This window comes from Bombus flavifrons, chromosome 3 (assembly GCF_040668555.2).
Source record: "Bombus flavifrons isolate JBK064 chromosome 3, iyBomFlav1_principal, whole genome shotgun sequence".
NCBI lineage: Eukaryota > Metazoa > Arthropoda > Insecta > Hymenoptera > Apidae > Bombus > Bombus flavifrons.
The window spans coordinates 8,911,582-8,929,653 of record NC_138444.1 but is presented as its reverse complement, the minus strand read 5'-3'; the positions used below and the strand labels follow the sequence as shown (position 1 = coordinate 8,929,653).

The following is an 18,072-nucleotide window of genomic DNA, read 5'->3' as shown; positions in this document are numbered from 1 at the left end:
CAAAATTATAAATAAAATATAGATCAGGTTATGAGACACGGAGTCCCATTTAATGTCCGTTTATTCTGTACGTTTCATTGCCTTAATAAATTGTATTGGAAGATTGTATACAAGAATGATATGTATGAAAAATGAAAAATCATTATTTTTTATTAAATTACATCTCGTTTACAATGGTTCACATACACACATCTTATAAAATAATAGGTAATACATTCACTGCTGGTACAAAAATATGATATTATGTACACCACCTAATGTCAATAAGTCTTACTATGTAGTATTTCTATATGATAAATTTTTATTATAAAAAAAATCACTCTAAATTTGATTTAATAATTGTTAAAAATATGTACACATCGTTAATTGTGTTTACTATGTACAACAACCCTCCTGATCCAACATGTTCTAATTTATAGGCACATGCCTTGCATAAATATTGTTTATGAGAAAATCGTGATGAATTTGACTGTACCAAAGTTTTGAATACATATATATCACAGGTGGTATTTTGTAAAGAACATGCCTTACAGACACAACTAGTGACTATGAGTGAAATTCGAAAAATAGACCTCTTTGTTACACTTATAATATGTATGCAACTAATTAAAGTAGTGAAGAATACAATTTTATGTATAATAGCAAATAATGAGAAATTATTTCCTCTATAAACTACATATTTATATATATATATATTGAAATTTATTAATTTCGTGCAATGTATCAATCGAAAACATCCAAATTTGTTAAATTCCTAAATTTCTTTATGAAGGAGGAAATAATCTCTTACTTTTGATAACGAGTGTAATGCGTAAAAATATATATTCGTCGGTATTTCATGTAACTATCCTTAGGAGCATACAATTTATCAGTCTATAAAGTGCAACAACAATGCATAACAATACGCCACTCTCTATAAAATATGAGTACCACTTAATTTTCTATTTACTGATATTTGAATATGTGTACCAACCAAATCTTTAGTAAGACATCATATAATAGCATTATATATAAATAAAAAAAAGGAGTAAAAGATTCATTTCAATCTTAACATGCTAAAAAAACGGATTTAAAAATATTAATTTTTATCAGAATTTCTATGAAGTATAAAAGTGTGGCGCTAAAATAAATTTCTCAACAAAAAAAAAAAAAAAAAAAAAAAAAAAAAAAGAAAAAAATTAACTTACAAATACTGAGATTGTAGATAGAAATTACTAATATTGTATAAATACTAATAATAATAAAAAAAAGAAAAAAGATATAAAGGAGAGAAACCGTGTATTTACCGATCCTTTTGGACATGTTAAATTTATACTGAGCATAATTTATTTGATTTTTTTATGGCGCATAGAGAACTTGAAAATTTTCTTATTGGAATTTCATTATTACATAAATTAACAATCATTTTGATTTATAAGTTAATGCTCAGTGACCATCTCAATTTTTTATAAATGTCATTACAGATTACCTAGCAATAATTAGGCAATCCTATATATTATTGGCAACTACACATCTTTACTTAAACTAGCTATATATTTAAAGTATCTTTTAATGGCAGCGTTGCTACTTCAAAAAATATCCTAAAATAAAAATTATTTGTAAATTTCATTGTTATTTTAATCTCCATCTAGTTTTTATAATTATATATTAGAGATATATATGAAGCATATTGATATACTTACTTGTGACTGTACTTATTGTGTATAGTGGTGAGAGTTTCTTTATGTTTCCGATGTAGTCCATCTTCTTTAAGATTCCGATGTAACCCTTGGTTCATAACATTTACGATGTCTCGTATGTCATCAACACTATAACCGCTATAATATTTTAGAGTAGGAGTCCACCCTCCTAAATCTTTCATTTGTAATGCTAGGAGGAGTGCAGATGCAGCCATTTTACTATCGCTGAACATTATTGTCGAATAATCCATTAATGAGTATTCAAGAATATATCGAGCTAAAGTTAATGTCGGCATCGACACTTTTGCACACTGTTCGAGAACGACATAATTATAGTTTGTTACATTATGATAAAAAAAGTGTTATTAACGTAACTCACCCTAGCATATCGTCGAAGAAATCGATAAGAAAGTGGTATACCAAGATCAAAATCGACTACTTTCAATATGCTCATTTCCATTCTAATTAATTCTCTTTGTGTGTAAGCACCGTCACATATATACAAAAAATCTTCCACCATTGGAGGTATTCTTTCCTTTAAAATTATACAATTAAACAATAATGAGACATGTTAAATTTGTTTAGAAATTAACCCTTTGCGGACGGGACGGTTCGAAGTCAACCGTACCATGAGGCCGAGCTGCTGCCGCGATAGTCATTTAAAATTGCTAGCACACATTTCTGCTTAGACGCGATTTTCGTTCATAGCACTCCAAGATGTCAAATTTTAGACATATGTACACGCACAGTTTTTCCATAGGATAAATAAAATGACACACGTATGAGTCTTTTATATATACGCATATATGAGATACACGAGTTTCTCGACCATAGCGAAGCGTTTATGTGGGACACAGATATGAGTCTTTCGGCTTTATCAGTTGTTTTCGCCAACTGAATATACGAGTTCCTCGGCCAAATTGATGGTTTACGCAGAACGCATATATGCGGCGGTAGTCCACAAAGGGTTAAATAAAAATAATACAATTAATTTCAATACTAACATCATATTTACTTGCTATGAAAAGACTTGCTGCTCCCAATAATTGTAATGTTTCTTTTCCAACAATTACTTTTGTCAAGTATAGGTCAACTAGTTTCACAGCCAGATATAGAGTTTCATGATTGAGTTCAAAGGATTCTTGAACTTCTACCATCCAGTCAACTAATAAAGCTCTCATCCATCGTGAGAGGCATACTTGTTTTTCCATATAATCTCCAATTGAAAATAGATGTTCCCTTTCTTTTAAATAATCGAAAATATCCATGGCATAGTGAGAAACTTGAAATGGATCCAACCAATTTTCTACATCAAAATCCCATTGAACACCCTCAGGTAATGTTCTTTCAGGAACAGCATCCAGTTGATTCGTTACTAATTTTTCTTCAACTTTCGCAGGTACTTGGGGCTCACATGATTCATTTTTTTCATCTGTTTCCTCGATTTCTTCAGGCTGTTTTTAAATATTTATTTGAACATTTAAAATTCACATAAAAGTACACGATATAGGTAAAGATATATAATAACAAAAATCGTTTACCTGTACATTGCTTTTTCTGGATTTCTTTGTACTGTCATCTCCAATATCATCTAATGCACTTACATACAAAGAACTGTCCTCTGATTTTTCTAAATCTAAACTACGTCTAACCTTTACAATTTTACTAGGTATTTCAACTTTTCCATCATCCTTTTTTACTGGTTTCACACGTGGCACTGGCTTTGGTTTCTGAGGTATTACCTCTGGCTTAGTCACAACTTTTTCAAGCGTTCTAATAGAACTTGTCTGTGTGAAGGGTTTTACTTGAGTAACAGCTGTCTTTTTTACTGTTTTCTTTGGTTCTTGTGTTTGATGTGTCCCCAATGTTTTTCCAATTGCCTTTAATTTTATATGTTCTATTATTATATTTCATGGGACTTTTATCAATAAAATATAAAAGATGAAAAATGAAAGATTAAATAACATACATTAGTAATATTTCCCAGTGCAGATCTCTTTGTTGTCTTTTCTTTTGGTGGGGATGCTTCTGCTTTTCTTTTGACACGGGGATCTTTACCGAGAACAGGTGGCTTAACTAAAACATTGTTTAGTGCAGAATTTTGACTTCTCGTGGCTATTCTTTTTCTTGTATTTGTCACATTAGTACCACTTTGTTTATTTTGTATATTTAAAATTTTTGATGGAGCCATCCTTATAATTACTTAAGATTAAAATTCAGATTTTTCCCTATATAGAAATCAGGTATTAATATATTAGATTTAATGTATAATTTTACAATAATAAAAATACAATCAACGACTATTTAAATCCATTATTAAATAAAAGATTTTAACAAAGTTTTAAATTTAAGTTTTTACTTAAAAATATCTAAATATAAATAAATATTACAGCAATATTTTTTAACGCAATATAAGACTTTCAATAGCAATATGTTAAATATACGTGGACTAAATTACGAAGAAAGCAAAGCTCGATGATCAATAAATTCGATCGTTTATTTGTTCATTGACACAATTTTATAGCACTTTGATCAATATCTAACCAATTTATTAAAAAATTGGAATCACTTTCTGTTATAAATCGAGAAATTTTTCTACATTTCTTGTACCCGAATTTTGATTGTTGACTTAATTCATGAAACGGTCTATTCAGAATGAGAGAAAAGCGCGGGAATATACACCAAGAATACGTCGTTAAATGAGATACGAAAGCACAAGTTTTATCGTTTCAAAATTACGATACACAATCTTTAAAAGCAATGTAAAAGAAGAATGAAAATAAGTTTGATAAATTCATCATGACTGCTATAAAGACAAGCGATCGCAAAAACGGCCCAAAACTAGTAATTTGTATACACGAGGAAAATTGACTATTCACTTAAAAGGTTATTTTCTGACAATATATGAATTATTCTGACTTACTTGTAAGTATGAATTATGATTTAGTACGTTCTGGTTTAATAATGTTTCTCATTTATCAAATTCTTATGCTACTAACAGATTGCTATGTGTCCATTTATCTCATGAGAGCAACTGAAGTTGACGCTGTTCAAATTATCACAGTTATTGTTAACTCTTCCTGCTATTGGACCACTTCGGTTTACGCCAGCCAATCAGAGACGAAATTAATCCGACCGCCACCTATCGACAAAATATACAAGTCAATACTGTTCCGTTTATTCAAAACGTATACATCCGTTTTTTATACTTTATATAATCAATGGCTTATATTTTACAAGTACAATTTTAATTAATCTTTAATATAACGTGTGCATCACATTACTGAACTTTAAGTAGAAAAACATACCAATTGATTAACAATTTGGTATACTCAATTTATGATTGTCTATAATGTAAAACGAAACAATATGTATAAAAAATTGTCTATTCCATATACATTAATATATATATGTATATATATATATATATATACAGAACATTTATGTCTATCTTCCTCTTGTTTGTTCTGTTGAATACTACAATACATTTTTACTGCAAATAATTGGTCTCATGTGAATAGTTTGAACTTAATATTTGTAATAAATAATTAACCTTTGACCTGTATTTAATCGTTCGATTTACAGTAAAACACTAGCATGCTTGAAACTTCGGGTAGATACATAAATTCTATTTGAGTAATTATAAAGAGTATTTCGTTTCTTTGATGTTCGCTAACCTAACTAAACATGATTTTCGTTTGGATATTGTGAAAGTTTTGTCACATACCGAGTATTTATCATATATTCTCTTCATACGTGTGTACCTTCGCGTGCCGTGCTCCGGATTTTCGTTTTTATTGGTCTTTGATTTTATGAACCAAAAGAATGCAAAGTGAACGTTTTGTAGTTAAGTATATAACAGTGAACAACTGTTTTGCTTATTTGCCGGACACCTGGCTACGTAAATTGGAAACTAAGGTTGGTGCTTTGTTCTTATAATCAACTAGGAAACGTATAGATTGTGAAACATATATCACACATATAGTGGTAGATAGAATATCTGATACACCAATTGGAACTCAACGAGTCGATTTTGAATGCGGTAGTATCCTATCGTCTCGCTAGATGTCGAGATTAATTTTTTCTTCGGTTAAGTGGATAAGAAAGTTCTCGTAGGCATTGAAGATATTTCGATGATTACAGATCTATATATTATTCATTAATCGTAATAGTTTTAAGTATTGCCGCTTTATTATAAGTAATAATTTAAATTTTTATATTGATTTCGTTATAAATGATTTTGTTCATTTCTGTTACCATTATATGATAAAAGGAGAACATTAAGTGTTGGTAATTACGTAGTATGTGCATACGCAAAAAAGTTTTTCTAAAGTAATTATTTAAAAAGGTTAATTCCTTAAAATTTGAAGATCAGGCAGTTTTTGGAAAAATATTTGACACGTATTTTTTTGTATTTACTAATATATAGGTAAGGATAGAAAAGGGTTCTCAAAATTAGGGAGGAAAAAAGGAATTATTTTTAACATCAAAAACTATTGGATCTGAAAAATATTGTGTATTTTTCTAACAAAAAATTTAATTACACCAGCAGTTTTCTGCAAGCAAAAAATATAAACTTATATAAAAATTATATTAAGTATCATTTATTTTTCTCATTTTTTTCTTAAACATTATTATTCCACCTTTGTTTAAAATTGTTAATATAAGCATTAAACCAGAGCAATGAAACATTTTATTCCGTCGTTTCAATAAAGTTAGGGTCGTAAAAATAGAGACGGGTTAGAAGGTATTTTAATGGTATACAATAAGTTGAAGAATTATATGACATTTCTAATTGCTAATGCATTACTTTCCTAAATAAATTTATGTTTAACTGATGGTAGAGATCGGCTGGTAAAATAAAATAGTCCGATTTGCGTTACCCGCTCTTATTGTAAGCAGTTATGCAGGTTTTATACCTGTGTAATCTAAAATCAGTATTGTGAAAACCAGGCATTCAGAGTGCACTACGTCAGATATCTCTTAACTTTTTTTTTACTTTTGTGACCTTTATACCTATCGGTTAGACGGTTTAAGTCGCATTACACTAAATTTGTTATCAGTTTATTAAATTTAATCCCAAAAAGTTATCCACGCCTATTGCCTGACATTCTTATACATTGTTTGATGCCGTTATTGGGTGTTATCGAATGAGGAATAATAATTCCCTTCTGATTTTGCCTACTGCTACACAGGGTATATATAACTTCAAAATGATAAAAGGTAGACGGCAGTTTAGGTAAAATTATGTGATTCCAAATGCATGACCTGATGTATATCTTCGCTTCAAAAATGCCTATTCCAGGCGTTGAAATATTTTAATTTTTAATAAAATATATGAATAAAATCTAAAGTTGAAGTAAATCAGTGGAACCTAAATAGAGATGAATTATTCCTCGACAAGATAAAAATCGTTTCTTATAATATCAATTGTATCTTGTTGTGAATTTAACAATTTTTTCTTGGCTATTAGAGTAAATTATTATCAAAGATATAACAAATTTGACACGTTTCTGTTATAGGCTCTGCAATTGTATTAATATATAATCATCCTGCTTTTTTTCTTTTTTTAATAATTCAATATCCTTTATTATAAATTATAGGAGAATGTAATTCAAATAATGCATAAGGATGAAATATATTACATGTCCTATAACTTAAGACCGAATCCCAGTGGAACACTGTGCCTTGGTACAATTTTTGCAAGAAGTTTGAACATTGAAGAAGGTGACGAAGTATTTGTATCTCTCTTGAAGGATGTTCCAATTTCAACAAAAATTAACGTTGCACCTCTCACTGCGCCTGATAGGGAAATTTTGGTATGTCTTATAAAAATCAAGTGGCATTGTCGTATACTCGACTGGATATAAAATTGTATTACTTTTAGGAAATACAAATGGAAAAGGTGCAATCGACACTGCTAAGCCAAATTCACGTGGTAGCTGTGGGACAGCCAATCGTCGCGTGGGTTTCGAAACATACATCCATTACGCTAATCGTAGGCAAGTAATTCAAATTCCTTGTATAATGAGACACCCTATGTTCCCTACGATGATCGTTTACTACCTACAAAATTAGAACGCTATAACAAACAAAGATCAGATGGACATAATGTGAAAGAAGTTATAGTGTAAGAATTCATATCGTAATTAAAATGACTATTGTTCATAGGAATAGCCATTAAAAATAATTAAAGTTTGCTTAGTTACCAGCTGTGGTTAATTAAGGTTACAGAGTCGATAAGTCTTTACCAATGTAGTGACTTCTATTATTTTGCGAATAGAAATACATACATATCTAGAGACAGCAGAGTCGTTCCTTTTTTACAGAATCGCTAGAGCCAGCAATGAAATACGGAAGGCTGGAGCAATTTTCCGAGGTTCACGTTTCTCATACAATAGCAAGTACAAAAAAGAACGAGTCAGACGAAAATTCCAAACAGTCGTCCAGTATGGCGAACAATCTGCTCTCCGCTCTCAAAAAATTCTTACCAAGCGTAAACGATCGAAATTCAGAAGAAGACCGAGCAGCAAAGAATTACGAACTTTTGCAGAGTTTTCGCGATAGGAAAATACCGACGGTGTACCGTGTCTATCCGATGCCCAGTATGGATGCAATCGAAGGAAATGAATACGACGAGATTGCGCGTTGCCCCTATCACGTGTTTATTCCAAGAATTCAAGCGCCAAAATTCTCACAAACAAACGATTTTGCTATCTGTCGTATAAAGAAGGTTCCAGAGGACAAGCAACATTTGAACATAACAAACACGAATTTTCTCCAGAAAGACGAATCCCCGGTTCCAAAGCTTTCTACGGAATTGATAACGAGAGTGTTTATATTGGAAGATTTATTAGAGAAATCCTCTACGCTGGACAGGAACCATTTTAACGTAAATTTTCGTCATAAAAGCGTATACGTTTCGACCAGTTTGAGAAGCAGTTTGAGCTTAAAAGTAGGTGCGAAAGTAAGTTTGTGTTTGATAGATACTTTTGAAACGTCTTCACCATCTTCCATCGAGCTGTTCTCGTGGAGAAATTCTGTGTCTACGAGAGATTTCGAGAATTACGTTAAAACGCATTCCTTTCATAAAGAATTGTTAATTAACGCACGTGCTGTTATCGATATGGATAATGGTTGTCGTTGTATATTGAATATCTCACCGGAGAATTGTAAGTTTGCCATGATCACGGAGAACAATTTAGGAAACGTGAGGGTGCATGTGAGGGATGTTGAAGAGGAAAGTCAACTGAGAATATCTGAACACTTGGATCAAGAAACTCCTTTGCTAGGAATGACATTCACAAGGTATTGTTTTTCTTTTCTGTATGCATCCAAATTATTAGTTTTTTTTTTACATTATTTGAAAATTATTCAAAATATACAGGATGGTTTATGAATTCATCATCACAATATTTAAGCTAATCTTGGTAACTTAATAAAACGAAGGTTTCGAGTAAAATTTTATTGTTATTAAATGAAGAATTTATTGATGTAACAAATAATTTCAAAAATATTATTTTTCTAACTAAAAAGAAATCGGAGTAATTTTTTAAATAGCAACATGTGTTTTGCTTTTATCTGTTGTTTGATACATTTTCTTCTACTTCAAATATTGTTTGTTTTAGATACTTAAACAAAATTCTATCAGAATGCGAACTCACGTTAGATCTTGGTCTAGGCTTGAAAACACAACTACCATTCGAATACGAGCCTGAAAATATCTTAATTTCTGGAGCAATTGGTTCAGGCAAAACCACTATCTGCAAGATACTTGTAGAAAAATTACAGAGTCCACCGTATTTTGTACATACTCACATGATGGATTGTAGATCTTTAAAAGGTAGATCTATAGATCTATAAGTAAGCTGCGATCGTTTAGCCATTTATGGAAAATAGCTCACTTATGGAAAATTTGAAGGTGGAGAAATGAACAAAATGCACATAATATTATGAATATATGAAATAAAAAAATAAAACATATAATAAAATATTTAACCAATGAAATATATCTCTACTTAAAAGTTATTTCTTTGTTTATATTCATAAAGATATAAAATTGCATTCTCAGTCTATTTATATACAGGGTGGTTGGTAACTGGTGGTACAAGCGGAAAGGGGGTGATTCTACGCGAAAAAGGAAGTCGAAAATATAGAATAAAAATTTTTTTTTAAATTTCTTTTTTTTTTAATTTTTCCATCGAGACAACGATCTACAGTGAGATCCGTTACAACGTACCGCACGCGTACCGAGCGAAAATTCAAAGTCGATTTTCTGGAAAACAAAGCTTCAAACGAAAAATTTTTATTCTATATTTTCGACTTCTTTTTTCGCGTAGAATCACCCCCTTTCTGCTTGTACCACCAGTTACCAACCACCCTGTATATATAATTATACATATAATATTATATTTAATCTTGTTTCCTTAAAGAATTTCTCCATCTATAGGACTTGTTAATTTTTAGGAAAGAAGGCTGAAACGTTACAAAAAGTTATTATGATCGCACTAACTGAATGTATTTATTATCAGCCTTCGGTATTATTTTTGGACGATTTAGAGTCCATTACTAGTGCGTCCATGAATGATGAGGAGAACACTCCCGATACCATAAACGCTGCCAGGTATTTCCGTCTAGTTTGAAATAAAATTGTAAAAATTTATTCTTATTTTCTAATTTCTTGTTGTCAGGATCACAGATATATTGGTTAATACAGTGACACAATATCAAGAAAGTTGTCAAGTATCAGTAATTGCTACGTGTGCGAGTGTTAGCACGATAGGTCAAAAACTGAGACCGGCTAGGGGTTGTCACTTTTTTAGGACCGTTTTAGCTGTTCCTAATCTAGAGAAGGTATTTTATTTTGATTGTATATTATTTGTAAAATAGATATTCGGTTGCAATATGAGAAGACACAATGTAAGTTTCAAACATCTTTTAATTCATAATACGTTTATTTACAAGTGCATAAATTAATTAGAAACAGATCAATTATTAAGGACCAAGTTAGTTAAAATGAAAGTTATATAAATTAAGAGTTATAACTTGAGAAAGAGAGGAAGGAGAACGTGTACGTGGTGATCGAACTATGTATTAGAAAGTTATCGTGTTTAAATAACTGAGATCGTGATCAGTGTTTCCGTTTGGGATATAACGTATACTCTCTAATTAGGCGGATAGAATCGATATTTTGCAATTAATGCTTGGGGACAAGTTGTACGTGCCTGGAGACGTGAATTGGGATTACTATGGAAACAAGACCGAGGGATGGATGGTTCAGGATCTCGTGGATATGGCTGAGAAAGCTGCATTTGCCGCTTGGAAGCGTCACGGTACTACAGTTACCTCCGTTTAAAACAAATATTAGATTAAAATATTATATCATTTTCATTTTTATCATTTATTAATTTATCTAACATCAAACAATTCTTTTTTATCGTAATGAACATATAATTAGTATGTACTCGTATAATGACCAACTATTGTACATTCTATTGTATATTATTATTTTATTGTTATGAGATGATAAAATTGGTTTTAAATAATTGATAGATATGGAAAATAAAAATTATAGATAATTTCATCTGTAAGATTTGAATAAATTATGGCATAATTTTTAATATAAATATTTATAATGTTAATTTTGACACAAAAGGTACAAAATTACAAGTTTTCTAATGTTTTGTGCCAGTACTAGTTTTCTAATGTTTTGTGCTAGTACCATTTCTGATCATAAGATAAATATTTGTAATGTTGATTTTTACACAAAAGGTTCGGTCAAGCCTCCAGTCGAGATCGCAGAAGAGGATGTAGCGGTCGCTCTGAAGAATTGCACGCCGATATCTTTGCAAGGTGTACAATTGTACAAAGGGGCGGGTCACGTTTGGTCTGATATTGGCGGTCTGGCTGAAGTAAAAAGATCTCTCATAGAGATTCTGCAGTGGCCATTAAAATATCCTGAAATATTCAAGAATGCCCCGATTAAGTTGCAAAATGGTGTTTTATTGTACGGCATGCCTGGCACGGGAAAAACGATGCTCGCCAAAGCGATTGCCAATGAATGCGGTGTTAATTTAATCAGTGTTAAAGTACGAACAAATACATTTTTACTTTCTTCTCTATTTTTTCATTTATTCAACTTAGTAATTTAATTATTACATATATAAATGTGTATTGCAGGGTCCAGAATTATTATCAAAATATGTTGGTGTTAGCGAGGAGTCTGTTAGAAACGTATTCGAAAGGTAAGAGTTTTTAACTGTATTATGTTCTTCCAGTCATTTTTGATCTAATTTTCGAACGTTAAAAAATATTTTAAGTCAAAAAAAGATGAGAAAAACTCTTATCTGCAAATATGCGTGATTTCTCGTTTCAAGATTAACGATAAAAATTGGTGAAATTTACAGAGCACTTCGTGCCAAACCGTGTGTATTATTTTTCGATGAATTTGACAGTCTTGCTCCAAGGTAAATTTATTTATTTTTTACTAATGTTCGTTTATGGACCGTTTTAAACTGCACCATTTATTACCGAACTTATTTCAGACGAGGTCACGATAGTACTGGCGTTACTGACAGAGTGGTAAACCAATTATTAACGCAAATGGATGGGGTGGAGGACAGAGAAGGTGTTGCAGTCGTGGCAGCGACTTCAAGACCAGATTTATTGGATCCAGCACTGTTAAGACCTGGACGTCTCGATAAAGCTTTATATTGTCCACTTCCGAATGAGGCAGGTAGCTTTTGATTTTATCCTTATAATTCCAAATAAAAGTAATATATTCTAATAAATTCTAATAAGAATCTTATATTCTTATAACTCGAAATAAAAGTTTATATACAGAAAAGATTCTATATAGGTACAATAAAATTATGTAATAGTTTCCCTGATAAGAATGTCAGTCGAATAAAATTATTTCTCGAATTATATAGGTGGACAGGGAGGAAATCTTAATTGCCCTGTGTAAAACACAAAATATAGATACGACGGGGTTAGATTTAAAAGAACTAGCAGTACTTACTTCAGGATTTACGGGTGCAGATTTAAATGCTGTGGTAACACAGGCCAGACTATCAGCTTTCGAAGATGCTGTTGCGAATGCTCCTGTAAGTATGTCTAAATTGATTTAGGACTACGTACAAAATATATATATGTACACCACATTAGCCACGTTACGTATAATAAAATCTCAGGCAACGAACCCTTTATCAACGAACCCCACTTAAACGCTAGCATGAACATAAGTTGCTCAATATGAAGGCAATGTTTAAGTAACGAAAACGAATTGTACATATTACGGACCAAAGAATTGTTCCTCTGTTCCTAACGATCGCGCCGTTTTGTTACACGGCCCGTTGTATCTCTCTTCTGTAATAATGAAAAGCATTTTAGCGCGACTCCGGCCGAGAATCATTTGTAGGGAGCTTCCGAAGTAAGATAGTGCGTAATGATGATAATATCGTTAGGTGTATACTCCTCTCCCACCCCTCACTGCTTATGTCCTATGTATATAGAGTGTCGAGCTGGCTAGGTGGGTAGGTATGGTGCGATATAACTGAGGAAACGTAGACCAGGTTTATTAGCGCACGCTGCCGAGAGCACCAGCCATCCCCCATTTCGCTCCACTTCATCCTGGCCTACGCCTCACTGAACGTCGAGGGGGTTATTATCTTATGCGTTATAATGATACACGGTTTAGGGCCTGCAGCGGTCCTGTAAAATCGAAAGGCAGACACCACCCACACCCTCGGTTGCCACCTTGCTTCCAAGAGTTCGAATTTTGCGATTGAACCACGAGATCACTTTCTTCGATGCTTTATTAAAAATACAGCGATTTATGAGAGTAGTCTTTAGTTTAAGAATTAATACACTCGTTGCTATTGACGCTTATTCTGCGTCGATTCAATTCTAAAAGGACACTAATTCTAAATTACATTATTAACCTGACCTTCAATTCTTCTCCACTGCCTCAAGCAGAAAAGTTATTTATACAACATATAGGTAATGTAATTTATATTTTTTATAGAACATATACCTCATGTCATATCAAATTTTCTCGTGAATAAAGTTCTCGACGTAATTTTCTTATTCTTGAGTTTCGTTCTATTTTGAATCATAGAACTTTCCTGACTTCAATCGTACCACGAATTTAAGGGACCACGGCGTATATGATATACATATTTTGGCATCATGCTATTATATATTTTAATAGTATTCGTGCGTTGTTAATACTAACTTAAATACCAGTATCCACGTACTTATAAGCGGCAAAGTAAACATAAAAAGTGAAGCGATATACGTGTCAGTATTCGCGTTGCACGTGTAACGTGTAAGAGGTGTGAGTGTTGTGTGTCTAATACGCTGAAGGTGGTAGAGTCATTAATTAACTTCCTAGTGAGAAAACGAAGTTACGCCGGCACTTACCTACCGGAAGAACACGAATATCCAAACTGTACGTCTAATTAGCGAGCGAGTTTCCTGAGCGCGACACGTTTCGAGAGGAACGCGTCTTACTGATAAACGATAACGCATATAGGCAGACTTACAGGCCGTTTCTCGCTTAACCTACCAATTAATAGCCTTGTCTTCTTACCCTGACTTTAGGACGGAAAGATCGAAGCGGAGGACATTAAGGTTTCTCAGACGCATTTAATCGATTCCATCAAATCTACTCATCCTTCTTTATCCCGTGTCGAAAAGGAGAAATATAAAAGGATGTAAGTATTTCCTTAAACCGATCCATACAACTTAGCCAATTTTTAGAAGTGGGTTGGAACCTGATTTCTAGATCTGTGACAATGGATCGAATTCAAAATTTTGTGAAGCCTCGAAACTCTCGAAACCAGGAATGTTTATTTCTTTCCTTTTTTCTAAAGAATATACATATCTTTTGCTAGGAATTAAAATCTTAATGATTTTTTTAGAAGATCAAATTGTTTAGTCAAAGCTTCCTGTACTCGAAAACACAAAACTTTTTGAATTTCGTGGGATTTTGAGGTTTCGAGTGTTTCATCCCTGGTAATTTTTATATTTTTTTACCTCAGTTATGCCAAATTTGCGAAGAATGATAATTTCGTGGAAGATATATTGCAAAATCAGAAAGCTACTTTGGCATGAACGCAAGAAGGATGGATCTTCTTTTTGGTATAATTAAGAATATATTTTCAATTTACAATGTTTCATTATAAGAAATATGTTTATATCTTTATTCTTATACATTGACACTGATTACTTATGTATTAAATTTTACAAGAGTACAATTGACTTGTATAAAGCGATTTCCAATAAACCAAAGTTTAATAATTATTCATATTTCTGTCTTACAACATAATAACTATACGCTTATTACTGTTTCTTTCGTGTTTCGTATTTTTAACACAACATTTTAATAAACCTTTGAACGATTTATGATTATATGATATTTTTTACTTGATCTATAAAGTACACTCGCAAAGTTACATTCTGGCACATTTTGTGTAATATATAATATACGCATAATATACATATAATATGCAATATATAACATAGTATAACATGAAGTATACGAGTGAAGACGGAGCCCTATTCTGTAACAATATTATCGAATTCTCCGTCAAGACAGACTGTGCTCGAACAATTCTGGCAAACCGAAATCGCCTGACGTAAAGAAGAACGCGTTCTAATTTTCGTTTTATCGCGTATATACGGTTCTGCAGATCCGCGAAGCCGTTCGCGTAGACGGGGGCCCAGTTTTCCTCGTTTAGCCGAGCATAAGCGTAATCCGGATGCCTGCGTCTCTCAAGAAACTCAGCCTCCGGCGGCGTCGTTGCACGCCATGCTGAAGCTTAACAGCACGGGCATAGCGCACCACGGAACTTTTCGTATTAATAATCGGTATAATAATTAGTATTTTCATGCGCGACTTAGCAGGAAGGATGTGGCCGCATGTAAGACAGAGAACGAGTTTCAGAAGTGAAACACAGTGAGAAGGAGAAAGAGAGAGAGGGAGAGAGAGAAAGAGAGAGAGAGAGTGAGAGAGTGAGAACGAGGCTCTGGGAACTTCGGTGAATCTTGATTTTAAGTTCAGGCGAAGGAGGCGCATATTTCACCGCGCTAATGTCCCGCCAGATAAACTACAATATTAGCTGCCTTCGCCCGTGATTTAATTTAACTTTGCCCCGGTGCGACATCCGCCTCTAGCTTTCAGCTGCCTCCTACTTCAGCCTGGTTAACCAGCATCTACCCCACGACCACCCAACCCTCTCTACGTCGACATGTGTTTATAGTTTTGCGAGGCTGGGATAAGCGGATTCCAAAGAAATTACGCGCTCGTTGAAATAACGTCGGGAATCTTCGTTTCCGGTTCCGATTTGTTCACTAGTCTCTCGACGAGTTCCTTTCATAGGTGTGTATATTTTATTGGAAGGAAAATGAAAATAAAATTATATCGTTATACAGTTATATCGTTGCAAATACAGTATTTCAATTCGAATAAGTTCATTAGAAAAAGCAAAGAACTATTTAAAAACTTACAAAAGAATTATTTATACACGCATATTAAACACATAATGTTGACAAAAAAGATAGATCCTACGAAATATCTGAAGGTCAAGTATTTAAAAAAGATCTCTCTTTGACATTCTAACACGGGACTGAGTTATTTTCTGGCACTTTTGAAATACGTGTGTGACAATGAGTACTACTTTCAGCCATTAGCTTCCCATTAATTTATACATTTTATCAACATTCATGAACTGTTACTACAAATTGACAAAAATATCTGGATATGTACGAGTGGCAAGTGTATTACGAAAAGAAAAACATTTCTATCGACTTTTCATCGCTGCCACTGCTACTTAAATAACAAAATTAAAAAACTAAGCGTCTCAGTTAAAGTCCAAGTGAAAGGCGTTTCCGGTGGTGAGTTTTCCGCAACCATCGGAAGCCATTACGCAACACATAGTACCGGTGAACGCGGAGGCAAACAAACTTGCACTCGCGATTATTCCGCGAAGAATTAGGATGGCATTCAGTCCTCTTGGAAATCATGACGGCATTGTCGCGTGTCCTTCGAACTGGCTGGGTGCCTCTACGTTTCTGTAGCTTCTCTCACCTCTTCTTCGTAACGTCTTCTTCGCTTCAAGACGCCCTTCTTGTCGATGAAAAGTAGAGGAAAAAGGAGGTGGAGGAAAAGAGAGAGAGAGAGAGGGAGAGAGAGAGGGAGTTAAGTTTTCGAATGTCAAGGTAACGAGATTAGTACGACGAGAAACGGTAATCAGGAATAAAAATGCTAGGACCGACGGCATTTACGCTAACTAATCTGCTTCAAGAGGCGAGGAGGCGCTAACGGAGTTAGGACCAGCCAGCCTCCGCGTTTCCACGGGGTTTTCGTCGCTCGGCCGGCTTGTTAGCCGGATAATTGGCCATTTTTATGCTAAGCAGACCCGTGACTGTTACGCTACCTCGCATTCTCGTTTCCGCTTTTCTTCTAGTCGCTCTTACCTCCGTTTGATCGTCCTATGGTTTTGTCTTTCCACTCCTGAGAGAATTGGTCTTTTTAAAAAGTTGGAATTTTAAAAAGACGACAGCGTTCCTCGCATAAATTCAAATGTTTAGTTTCGTCTTTTGTGGAAGCTGTGTAACTATTCTAGGACATGTAGTTAATATGCATCGAGAAACATTCTATTAATGTGGTTGAGGAATTCACTTTTTAATGGAATACTATATAATAAACATTATTTATAAGAAATCTTTATTCGTATTAATCGATAACTACGTTGTATTTTCTTGCAGAAAAGAATTCGATTAAGAAATAGTAAAAATCTCCAAGGACGAAAAGAATATCCTCATCGCTAACAAATCGATAACTTTCGTACCGGGAAGTTCATTTCTTCACGGAGCTCGCAAACTTCCAACTTATTATCTAGAATAGTTTTCAAAAAGAGAATTCAGTTTTGGGTTGGTCGTACATTCCGATTCACGTGCTCTTTCTTTATAGCGTCGGTCTCCTTTCTCTCTATCTCGCGGTTGCTACAAGATAAGGCTGTAACGGCGGTCTGTGCCGCGGTAAGGCGATTACCGAATCGCGGAAATACATTTCTCTGGTCAAAGTACCAGTGCACCTTTGTGGTAGAAGTCGCGAAAGGAAAAGATTCACCGTCCTCCAACTGCAACGATTGTTCCCCTTCTACAAAGCGAAATTGGACTGGAACGAAACGTATTCCCGGAACAAACTTCATTTTTATACCAATTTTAGTGTGTTTTTTTATACCTTTATATTTTCCATACAACTTCGAAGTCTAATTATAACAATTGTTTTACTCTGAATATTTTAAATATGTATGTATTCCGCACACATTACAATTTTTTCTTTATAAACGTACAAATATTCTCAGTTGAAAAATAACAACCACAG

At 33.4% G+C, this 18,072-nt stretch overlaps 2 protein-coding genes across 2 annotated transcripts; one reads left to right on the top strand and one right to left on the bottom strand.

The window, feature by feature from the left end:
• Window positions 1-132: 132 nt before the first annotated feature.
• CycB3 (cyclin B3) lies at window positions 133-5,546 on the bottom strand. The gene is made up of 8 exons (XM_069110014.1): window positions 5,407-5,546; window positions 4,603-4,821; window positions 3,649-3,907; window positions 3,221-3,559; window positions 2,684-3,133; window positions 2,059-2,214; window positions 1,683-1,990; window positions 133-1,580 (listed from the first exon to the last, which is right to left on the bottom strand). The coding sequence occupies exons 3-8, from the start codon at window positions 3,868-3,870 to the stop codon at window positions 1,529-1,531; spliced, it is 1,527 nt and encodes a 508-aa protein (XP_068966115.1). The 5' UTR covers window positions 3,871-3,907; window positions 4,603-4,821; window positions 5,407-5,546; the 3' UTR covers window positions 133-1,528.
• On the top strand, window positions 5,460-14,978 carry Pex1 (peroxisomal biogenesis factor 1). Its single transcript, XM_069110004.1, has 15 exons — window positions 5,460-5,597; window positions 7,283-7,498; window positions 7,567-7,681; window positions 8,009-8,987; window positions 9,308-9,522; window positions 10,146-10,302; window positions 10,370-10,532; window positions 10,852-11,011; window positions 11,451-11,767; window positions 11,859-11,923; window positions 12,086-12,145; window positions 12,224-12,410; window positions 12,611-12,784; window positions 14,283-14,395; window positions 14,723-14,978. Exons 1-15 carry the CDS (start codon window positions 5,505-5,507, stop codon window positions 14,793-14,795), a joined length of 3,087 nt encoding a protein of 1,028 aa, XP_068966105.1. The 5' UTR covers window positions 5,460-5,504; the 3' UTR covers window positions 14,796-14,978.
• Window positions 14,979-18,072: the final 3,094 nt, after the last annotated feature.

Excerpts from the sequence above, each read along its gene's own strand:
- CycB3 (XM_069110014.1), bottom strand. The coding sequence starts at position 3,870 with ATGGCTCCATCAAAAATTTTAAATATACAAAATAAACAAAGTGGTACT. Across the intron at positions 3,134-3,220 it reads CCAGAAAAAGCAATGTACAG|CCTGAAGAAATCGAGGAAAC; the intron begins GTAAACGATTTT and ends ATTTAAAAACAG. Across the intron at positions 1,991-2,058 it reads TTCTTCGACGATATGCTAGG|TGTGCAAAAGTGTCGATGCC; the intron begins GTGAGTTACGTT and ends GTTCTCGAACAG.
- Pex1 (XM_069110004.1), top strand. The coding sequence starts at position 5,505 with ATGCAAAGTGAACGTTTTGTAGTTAAGTATATAACAGTGAACAACTGT. Across the intron at positions 9,523-10,145 it reads GGATTGTAGATCTTTAAAAG|GAAAGAAGGCTGAAACGTTA; the intron begins GTAGATCTATAG and ends GTTAATTTTTAG. Across the intron at positions 11,768-11,858 it reads TTAATTTAATCAGTGTTAAA|GGTCCAGAATTATTATCAAA; the intron begins GTACGAACAAAT and ends TGTGTATTGCAG.